Genomic DNA, 11063 nt, shown 5'->3' on the forward strand with positions numbered 1-11063 from the left:
GCAGTGAGCTGAGAGATCCGGCCACTGCACTCCAGCCTGGGTGACAGAGCGAGACTCCGCCTCAAAAAAAAAAAAAGAAAAGAAACCCCGTCTCTACTAAAAATAGAAAAAAATCAGCCAGACATGGTAGCAGGCACCTGTAATCCCAGCTACTCAGGAGGTTGAGGCAGGAGGATCACTTGAACCTGGGAGACAGAGGTTGCGGTGAGCTGAGATCACACCGTTGCACTCCAGCCTGGGCAACAAAAGCGAGACTCTGTCTCAAAAAAAAAAAAGTCCAGTTGATGATGGTATGTCATGGACAGTAGGAAATTGATGAGGGTACCAGTCTATCTTCTCTCTTCCTTTCATTTGCTCAGTGACGAGATGCTGGTGACCCCTGCTCCTCCTCTTGCCATAGGAACATTTAATCTGTCTCGTGGTTTGGCTTTGGGCCTGCCATTCATCCCAGGCACCTGGGTGCTTGGGGATGGTGCTACCTACCTGCTTCCTAGCTGGCTCTGGGGTAAATGGAGACTTCTTCAGGCCTGCGAGGGCCACCTCCCATTGAGAAAGGCAGGCATCTGGCTCTCTACTTACCCTTTGGGTCCCTGGGGGGCTGTGTCCGGTATCTCTGCCTAGGTAGGAAGGAGGAGGTGATCTTATCAGACTTTTCCAGCCACTTCCCTATCTCTAGCTCACACAGCCACTCCATTTTCTCTCTCTTTCATACACACACTCTCTCTCTCTTTTTTTTTTCCTCCCCCGACATCTGAGAACTTTATCAGACACAGCCTCCGCACTGGGCCTGTTAACCCGGGCTGGAGAGGATGGTCCCTTCCCAGGAGGCTCAGCAATGGGAACCTCCATGAGGTGACGCTCTACCTGAAGGTTACGAGAGAATTGGGAGACAAGGGCTGCTCCGCAGGGGCATGGACAGGCCAAAGCTTTATAAATGTCCAGTGAAGAGAGAATGACAACTCTAATTCATCCTTATACATAGAGCACTCAAGGGAGGCGGGTGGGGCATCCAGGGGCCTGAGTCCTCACTGGTCGGGGACCTGGATGGGTGATGAGTAGGCTCAGGTGTCCACAGCATGGGGCAGGAGGGGGCAAGGCCTAGCCAACAGGCGACGAGCTCCAGGACACCGTACACTTAGAAGACTAACTCCTGAGGGCCAGCTGCCCAGCACAGGCATGTCAGGCTGTTTGTTCCGGAACGAGGCGGGGTGCTCTTTACATCGTCTTCTGTGACTGGGGGGTTTTGAGAGGGGCTGCTTTGTGGAGAGGATGAGCACCTTGGCAAAGATGAGGATGAATGTCATGCCCACACATAGTTAGGGCTGCTGGGCAGTGCCCCACTTGCCAGTGTCTCCCACGACGATGATGGCGAAGCCGGCTGCCAGGCCACTCAGGCCAGCGCTCAGCTGGAGGAAACTGCTGGAGAGGCTGATGTCATCATTCAGGGAGCTGGCAGTGGTTACAGCCGCCACTAGGCCATAGATGGTGATGATACCAGCCATGACCACTGGGATGATGGACTTCATGATCGGCTCTGGCCACATGTCAGACATGGCCACGGTGCCGGTGCCATTGTTGGCCACGCCATAGGCAGCACCCAGGCTACTGGAGACCATGGTGGCCATAGCACCCAAGATGGTGAAAACCCACAAAGCATACTCGGCGCTGTTGTTGGAGGTGTCTGTGAGTGGGGAGGGGGACAAGGATGGACATGGCAGAGGGTAAGTGCAAAGATAGTAGACTGGTGGCAGCAAAAATGCTTTTCTTTTTTCTTTCTCTCTTTTTTTTTTTTTTTGAGACAAAGTCTCACTCTGTAGCCCAAGCTGGAGTGTAATGGTACGGTCTCTGCTCACTTCAACCTCTGCCTCCGAGGCTCAAGCCATTCTCATGTCTCAGCCTCCCGAGTAGCTGGAACTACAGGTACACACCACCACGCCCAGCTAATTTTTTGTATTTTTAGTAGAGATAGGGTTTCACCATGTTGCCCAGGGTGGTCTCGAACTCCTGAGCTCAGGCAAATCCTCCAGCCATGGCCTCCCAAAGTGCTGGGATTACAGGCGTGAGCCACCACACCCAGCCAAGATGCTCTTTCTCTTATACACATACCCTCCTATTTCTTTTCTTATGCACACACACACACACACACACAGCCTTTAGCTACTCCTATCTAATTGAAGGATGCCCAAGACACCACCCTTCTGTCAGAATACTTGCCCCTCCTTCCATATCTCCGCCAGTACTGTATCCTTGTGGAACTAAAATTGTTGGGGAAACCCCATCTGCCCCTTGTCTCTCAGGCCCTTATCCCCTCCCCTGCGGTGGCTTCAGAATATCTCCTACAGATGGGGTTTAGGGTTAGTAATCTGGTGGTACTGGGGCTAAGGGATAGGTTGTAAAGCTTCATTTGCATAGCAGTCACTATTTTAACACTTAGATTGTTGGTGTTTTGGGGTGTCTTTAAGGGAGCTAATGAATTTATGGGAGGCTAAATACCCCCTCCCCCACTGGGTATAGCCACTGCCTTTGCCCCCTCTTCCTCTGTGTGGGCCTTCTGGATTACAGGAAGAGCTCAGGAAAACAGGCCTATTGTTCTCCTCTGGGAGGGAGGGAGGGCCTCCCAGGCCAGCTCAGGCTCGCTGACCTCTGAACTGGTACCCGATAAACAGAGGCTCCAAGACCCTGGCAGCCTTGTTCTTCCAAGGCAAGGGAGTTATTTGGCTTGAGACTTTATTCTGTTCTGCCAGCTCTTGTTGGTTCCCTCTTTTTTTTTTTTTTTTAATTTAAATTTAATTTTTTTTTTTTTTTTTGAGACAAGATCTTGCTCTGTCACCCAGGCTGGAGTGCAGTGGCGCAGTCTCGGCTCACTGCAACCTCTGCCTTCCAGTCTCAAGTGATTCTCATGCCTCACCCTCCTGAGTAGCTGGGATTACAGGCGTGCACTACCATGCCTGGCTAGTTTTTGTATTTGTAATAGAGACAGGGTTTCACCATGTTGGCCAGACTTGGTTCCCTCTTTAGACCACAAGTTCCCATTCTCTTTCCCTAGTGTCCTCTGACATTCTCTTCTCTCCCTTCCCCCATCTGTTTTTCTCTGTCACAGGTTTCTCTGTGTAGTCAGTCCTGGTATGGTTAGTAACAGGAGGAAGCCTGCCTTTTTGGAAGTACAAGGAGCTAGGAAAGGAGGGGTCTCTCCCAGACTAGAGAAGTCTTCTCCTCCCCCAGCCTCACAGCTGGCTGACTCTGCCTTGTCCTCCCAACACCCAGGATTCCCCCTGGCCCGTCCCAACACCAGGCACCGTGGCAGCCCCACCTCCTGCCCTGTTTTCTGTCAGGGTAGGATGGCACCTTGCCTGGGTCTGGGAACAGCACTGGCTCCAGCAGCAAGACCTGCCGGGGCATATCTGAGTGAATAATCATTGCTGGGCTCGAAGCACAAGAGAGACCAATCCTTCCTTGTCTCCACTGGGCTGTTTAGTGCTTCTTTCCCAAGGACTTCCATCCCTTCCCCTGGCTTTATGGTTCCAGTTCTTCTACCATTCTGGAAGCTCCCTAGAATCTCCTGGAATGTTTAATGGACCTTTCCAGCACCGAAATTCAAGAATTATAAGACTCATCGGTCAGCAGAAAAGTGAGGATACCTTTTCCTAACCTACCTGCTTCCCCTGCAGTTTCCTCACAATCTTACTCTTTATATTTTAGCATATGTGACTCCTCAGGATGTTAATTCTCTTCTCTCCATGTTGGTGTCTGATCACCCAGAAGGTAGAGCCGGGGGCACTTATAAATCAGGAGCATTATTTGACAGGCACTTAATAAAGACCCTGGCTATGTAATCCCAGCATTGTGGGAGGCTGAGGCGGGTGGATCACGTGAGGTCAGGAGTTCAAGACCAGCCTGGCCAACATGGCGAAATCCTGTCTCTACTAAAAATGCAAAAATTAGCCGGGTATGGTTGCGCACGCCTGTAATCCCAGCTACTCAGGAGGCTGAGGCAGGAGAATCGCTTGAACCTGGGAGGCGGAGGTTGCCGTGAGCCGAGAGTTTGCCATTGCACTCTAGCCTGGGTGACAAGAGCGAAACTCCATCTCAAAAAAATAAATGAATAAAATAAAGATGCTGGCTAATATTGATAATAACAGTTTGCATTTGCTAAAGTACTTAAATAAACCTTTACCCCTCCAAGGGTTTCATCTACATGCAAAGCCAACACCGCAGGAATTACTTTCCCCATTTGAAGCGGGGGTACAAAGGGAAGGGGCATGTCATTAGAGGAGCTATTGTTAGTGGAATGAGGACTGGCAGCCAGAGTTCTCATCTGCCAGCTCCAGGCCACTTCCAAGAAATGTGACCCCAAGCCTCCAGTGCTTGCCTCCTTTTGCTCATTCTGTCATCCACCCCTTTCATCCTGCATTCTACTATGACTCCAGGCCTCTCCTGCATTTCTGGATTTCCACATGCTGATTGTGAGGGACTGATGGGGTTTCTCCTCTCCTTTTCCTTGCCCCACAGCCTTGGCTCACGCTTCCTAGGCTCTGAGCTTCAGTTCGTGTCCCAGCCTCCCAACCGGACAGCATTCTGGAAACAGTTTATGCATAAACTCTTGCATTTTCTCTTGGGAAATAATCAAACCTTTTGTTTCTAATCTAATCTCAGTCTGTCCTACTACTCCACTGAAATGACTTTTTGGTTTTGAGGAAAGGAAAGGAAAATGTCCGTTGATACTGGGCCCCAGGCTGCACCGTGAGAGCAGGAGTGGGTTCCCTTTTGCCCCTAGTTTTTTCTCCAGGTAGGAGCTGTGGGAGGAGTCCAGGGAGCCCCTTGAGGGTCAGCAGAGCAAAGAAGCAAGGGCTTAAGGCTGGTGTGTGCCTGGTTCTCCCCTGGTCAGTTCTAGGGAGCAGAGTCCGTGGTGCAGGTGGAAGGACCACGGCACTGTGTCCCGTAACTGTTCAGCACCAGTGCATGCCATGTGCTAGGGAGATGCTGAAGCATTAGGCAGCACCTTCGGAAAGCTTTTGAAGCTGGGGAAACTAATACATTTGAAATAGTTAAAGGGGGATTTAAGGCAGGAGCAGAGTCTGAGGGGACAGCTCGTGCCCTCCCCTTGCCTGCCTCAGGCCACCAGCTGTGCGCCTCTTCTCTCCCTCCAGCCCTTGTTCCTCAGCTTCTTCTGAAAAGCTTTCCTTGAGCCAACCCAGCTCTGCCTTGCTCTGTCTGGCGTTTTATCATTAAATCAGCGAGGATTTGGTGACCTCGTATATACTCAGAAACATACCTGGAGCTTTGAGGGGAAAGGAGCAAACAACAGGCAGCTCCCTAGTGAGGCGAGTGCAGCGTCAGGAGGATGTGCTGCTCGTCAGGAGGATGTGTTGCTCGTCAGGAGGATGTGTTGCTCGGGGCCAGCCTGGTATGTGACCACTGCCTTGCATTGTATGCGGAGCTACGAGAGAGGAGACATCTACCAGGAGTTTCAGCCTTAACATCACTGTTGGCTCTTCATATCTGAGCAAAGCAATATGTATAATTATACATCGTAAACAACGAACGCAGGGCACAGTGCCAGGCGACATCTATTTCGACACACACAAGAGGCTCTGTCTGTTATCCCAGAGCCCCACCCTTCAATAATTGAGTCCAACACTTTTATGATATCTTCCAGAGCCTCTCCATCAACCAAAGATTTTTATTTATTTATTTATTTTGAGTTGGAGTCTCACTCTGTTGCCCAAGCTGGAGTGCAGTGGCACGATCTCAGCTCACTATAACCTCTGCCTCCCGGGTTCAAGTAATTCTCCTGCCCCAGCCTCCGTAGTAGCTGGAACTACAGGCACGCGCCACCACACCCGGATAATTTCTGTATTTTTAGTAGAGACAGTTTCACCATGTGGGCCAGGCTGGTCTCGAACTCCTGACCCCAGGATATCCACTCGCCTCAGCCTCCCAAAGTCCTGGGATTACAGATGTGAGCCATCGTGCCTGGCCCAACCAAAGATTTTACACAATTTTAGTATACGTAAAACGTGAGGAGATAAGACACGCTTAGTAATAGAAGCTCTAGTGAATGAGACAAAGCAGCCGCAGACTGTTACCCCACATGCTCACGATGCAACAACAGTCGTTTTGTGTGTGTGATAGATTCAGAGCTGCACAGATAAAATACTGCTGCTTTCATTCAGGCACCCGTCTCAGTGCGAGGCTGCCTCACTCTCATTCTATGTATACCCAAGTACCACGTAGAAATGGCTCCTGCCCTTAATGAGCTTCTGTTCTACTTGTGGAGATGAGGCTCAGCCCTGTGAAAGGTTTAATAGAGATGTGGTCTGGCTTGTTGGGTTGGAGGGAATCTACTCCAGCTAAGTCAAATAAAGGGGTAGATGCAGCAGAGACTCAAGAGCCGGCTACATGCATTCAAACCCTGGCTCTGCCACTGAAATAACTGTTTGACCTTAGCAAGTTATTTACCTTCTCTGAGCCTGTTTCCTCCTCTGTAAAGTGACAGTAATAATAATATCTACCTCATGGAATTAGGTGAGGATTAAATTAGTTGGTGTGTGGGCCGGGCATGGTGGCTCCAACCTGTAATCCCAGCACTTTGGGAATCCGAGGCAGGCGGATCACCTGAGGTCAGGTGTTCAAGAGCAGCCAGGCCAACATGGCAGAACCCCGTCTCTACTAAAAATACAAAAATTAGCCTGGCGTGGTGGCTGGCACCTGTAATCCTAGCTACTGGGAGGCTGAGGCAGGAGAATTGCTTGAATCCAGGAGGTGGAGGTTGCAGTGAGCCAAGATCACGCCATTGCACTCCAGCCTGGGCGACCATGAGACTCCGTTTCAAAAAAAAAAAAAAAATTGGTTGGTACGTGTAAAACACTTAGCACGGTGCCAGACTGTCAGTATTTTTTATTTAAAGTCAAGACCCTTCTTGAAAGGGTGTGGTGGCTCACACCTGTAATTCTAGCACTTTGGGTGTCCAAGGCAGCCGGATTGCTTGAACCCAGGAATTCAATACCAGCCTGGGCAACATAGTGAGACCCCTATGTCTACAAAAAAAGTTTTTAAAAAGTAGCTGGGCATGATGGTGAGTGCTTGTGGTTCCAGCTACTCAGGAAGCTGAGGTGGGAGAACTGCCTGAACCCAAGAGGTTGAGGCTGCAGTGAGCTATGATTGCACCACTGCACTCCAGCCTGGGCAACATTGCAAGACCCTGCCTCACAAAACAAAAACCAAAAAAATATCCTTCTCACTTCACATGCCAAGGGAAAAAAAAGAGAAAAGAAAAAGAATCTTGTTGGAACCTAGGCACCTGAATGGCAGCATAGACAGTTCCTTGGAACTGGAACCATAGGGTGGTTCTGGGTTAATGGTAACACCAGGGGATAGCTAGAGTCAGTTGGTCACTGTCCCGCTTCTGTCTCCCCCTGCAGCTCCCATGCCCTCTCCTTCCATGTCTGCTGTGCTCTCTGTGTACAGTCTGGCCACTCTGCCCACTCGTGGCCTCTGCTTTCCTTTACCTGAGATAATAATGGGCTCTCTACCCTTGACTCTCCATGCACTGTCTGGCATCTCCCCTTTTATTTGAAATGGCTGAAGAGGAAGTTTGCCTCAGGTTACCTTTTTTCCTTCAGTCTTGGACTGGCTCCCTGGGGTCAGGAACTCATTTCTTAAACTTTTGCTGGGGCTAGAAAGGGGAAGAAATGGTTGAAAACGTGGTCCTTTGGGCAACAGGAGGTATGAGCCAGGCAAAGCACACTGCAGGCCTTGAGGTCAAATTTTCAGGTCAAATCTCGGCTCCACCACTTCCTAGCTATGTGTAATCCTGGGCAAGTCATTAAATTGTTGTAAACTTCTTCACCTGTGAAATGAGTCTAACAATAGTACCCACTTCAAAGTTTGTCATGTGAGATTATAATTCTAAAGTGCCCTGCAGTACCAGGAACAAACAAAATGCTCAAAAATTGCTAACTGTCTCATTATTATTATATTATTATTTTTGAGGCGGAGTCTCACTGTGTCACCCAGGGTGGAGTGCAGTGGCGCAATCTCGGCTCACTGCAACCTCCACCTCTCGGGTTCAAGAGATACCTCAGCCTCCCAAGTAGTGGGGATTACACGTGTGCGCCACCACACCAGCTAATTTTTGTATTTTTAGTAGCGACAGGGTTTCACCGTATTGGTCAGGCTGCTCTCGAACTCCTGACCTCAAAAGATCATCGGCCTAGCTGTGTCATTATTAAAGGGCTATGGGGGCCGGGCATGGTGGCTCACTCCTATAATCCCAGCACTTTGGGAGGCTGAAGTGGGCAGATCACCTGAGGTCGGGTGTTCGAGATCAGCCTGACCAAAATGGAGAAACCCCGTCTCTACTAAAAATACAAAATTAGCTGGGCGTGGTGGCACATGCCTGTAATCCTAGCTACTCGGGAGGCTGGGGCACGAGAATCGCTTGAACCTGGGAGGCGGAAGTTGCGGTGAGCCGAGATCGCACCCTTGCACTCCAGCCTGGGCGACAAGAACGAAACTCCGTCTTAAAAAAATAATAATTAAATTAATTAATTAAATAAAGGACTGTGGGGGCCAGGTCTGGTGGCTCATGCCTATAATCCCAGTACTTTGGGAAGCCAAGGCGGGTGGATCACCTGAGGTCAGGAGTTCAAGACCAGCCTGGCCAACATGGTGAAACCCCATCTCTACTAAAAATACAAAAGTTAGCCGGGCATGGTGGTAGGTGCCTGTAATCCTGGCTACTTGGGAGGCTGAGGCAGGAGAATCGCTTGAACCCGGGAGGTGGAGGTTGCAGTGAGCCGAGATGGTGCCATTGGACTCCAGCCTGGGCGACAAGAGTGAGACTCTGTCTCAAAAAAAAAAAAAGAAGGCCTATGGGGCGAGTGGACAATGAGGGTGATCTCTGAGATGGCCGATATGGGCAAGCTCCTGAAGTAGTAAAGATCAAGGCCGGAAGGATGGGGCAGATTGCAGCACTCATTGTTCAGAGGAGGGTACTGGAAAGGCGGGTAGACCACCACAGCTTGAATACGTCTTCTTCAAAAGAACCTTTTCCTGGCTCCCCAGGCTCGGTCAGGTGTGCTCTCTTGGCACGCTGCACTTCACAGCACATAAGACAGACCAGAGCTCTTTCCGAGACCGAAACCTTCCTTCCTCCTTTTCGGTCCAAGAGACACACTTGGCAGCAGCAGGAGGAGTGTCACTCCATACTTTTTTATTTTTATCTTTACTTTTTTATCTTTTCTGTTTTACATGAGATGTGTATTTAAATAACCAGACGCTGGACTAGAGGGGGAAAGTTTCAAGGATTTTTTTTTCTCCCCTTTTTCTCAGAAGGACAAATTTCACTATGTGGAACAGCTACGTAGAAAAAAATGATGACATTGTGATCTATGGAAAAAACATTAAAATAGGCTAGGCATGGTGGCTGACACCTGTAATCTCAGCACTTTGGAAGACGGAGGCAGGAGGATCGCTTGAGCCCAGAAGTTCAAGACCAGCCTGATCAACACAGGGAGACCCGTCTCTACCAAAAAAAATAACCAGTAACCAGGCAGAGTGGTGTTTGCGCTTATAGTCCCAGTTACCTGGTAGGCTGGGGCAGGAGGATCGCTTGAGTCCAGGAGTTCGAGGCTACAGTGAGCTATGGTTGTGTCACTGCACTCCAGCCTATGGGACAGAGCGAGACCCTGTCTCAAAAAAGAAACAATACATTGGTTTGTGGCATCAGAGATGCAACGAAAGAAAGAAAGAAAACAAAGACATAGCACAGCTATAATTACACAATTAATTGTAGAGGTTGTTAGCGTGCGCCTCTCTCCTCAGAACGCAAACACCAGTAAGGTAGGGACTGCTTCAGTTACTCACTGTTCTACTCCCCAGCTTAGCACGGTTTCTGGCACACAACAGGAAGGAATAAATAGTCATTGGGTTGAGAGCCTCATGGAGTGTGGACCTGAGCATTTGGAATCATAGAGTTAGAAAGTTTTCAGGCCGGGCGCGGTGGCTCACACCTGTAATCCCAGCACTTTGGGAGGCCGAGACGGGAAGATCACAAGGTCAGGAGATCGAGACCATCCTGGCCAACATGGTGTAACACTGTCTCTACTAAAAATACAAAAAATTAGCTGGGCGTGGTGGGGTGTGCCTGTAGTCCCAGTTAATTGGGAGGCTGAGGCAGGAGAATCGCTTGAACCAAGAAGTCGGAGGTTGCAGTGAGCTGAGATCACGCCACTGAACTCCAGCCTGGTGACACAGTGAGACTCCGTCTCAAAACAAAACAAAACAAAACAAAAAGCTATCTTACTGAAAGGGAACTTAGAGAAGTTAAGTGACTGGTCCTTAAACACACAGCCTATTAGCAGCAGAGCCAAGAATAAGAAACCAAATTGTGAGCAACATAGTGAGACCCTGATTCTACACACACAAAAAAGTAGCCAGGCATGATAGCACATGCCTGTAGTCCCAGCTGCTCGGGAGGCTGAAGTAGGATTGCTTCAGCACAGCAGTCTGAGACTGCAGTGAGCCATGATTCTGGCACTGCACTCCAGCCTGGGTGACAGAGCAACACTGCATCTCAATTAAAAAACAAAAAACTAGATCGGATGCGGTGGCTCATGTCTATAATCCCAGCATTTTGGGAGGCCGAGGTGGGCAGATCACCTGAGGTCAGGAGTTCAAGACCAGCCTGGTCAACATGGTGAAACCCCGTCTCTACTAAAAATACAAAAATTAGCTGGGCATGGTGGCACGCACCTGTAATCCCAGCTACTCGGGAGGCTGAGGCAAGAGAATAGTTTGAACTGGGAGACAGAGGTTGCAGTGAGCTGAGATCGCACCATTGCACTCCAGCCTGGGCGACAAGAGCAAGACTCTGTCTCAAAAAAAAAAAAAATTGCGTAACTTTTAATCATATGAATTATATTTTATTGTCTACTGTGTTTGTCTTGGAATTTTTTTTTTTTTTTTTTTGAGATGACGTCTTGCTGGAGTGCAGTGGCAGGATCTCGGCTTACTGCAAGCTCCACCTCCCGGGTTCACGCCATTCTCCTGCCTCAGCCTCC

At 49.5% G+C, this 11063-nt stretch overlaps 2 protein-coding genes across 6 annotated transcripts in view; one reads left to right on the forward strand and one right to left on the reverse strand.

Annotated features, from left to right (window-relative positions):
* The window catches only part of LOC105523662 (V-type proton ATPase 16 kDa proteolipid subunit-like), a 26289-nt gene extending 22890 nt beyond the window's left edge, over positions 1-3399 (reverse strand). The window contains 3 exon segments of the mRNA XM_011958614.1: positions 580-617; positions 1134-1681; positions 3351-3399. Coding sequence (XP_011814004.1) covers positions 580-617; positions 1134-1681; positions 3351-3399 — 635 coding nt within the window.
* MINK1 (misshapen-like kinase 1) overlaps positions 1-11063 on the forward strand; it is a 67671-nt gene that overhangs the window by 24150 nt on the left and 32458 nt on the right. The window lies entirely within an intron of this gene.

Source organism: Colobus angolensis, unplaced genomic scaffold (genome assembly GCF_000951035.1).
Source record: "Colobus angolensis palliatus isolate OR3802 unplaced genomic scaffold, Cang.pa_1.0 Scaffold47, whole genome shotgun sequence".
Lineage (NCBI taxonomy): Eukaryota > Metazoa > Chordata > Mammalia > Primates > Cercopithecidae > Colobus > Colobus angolensis.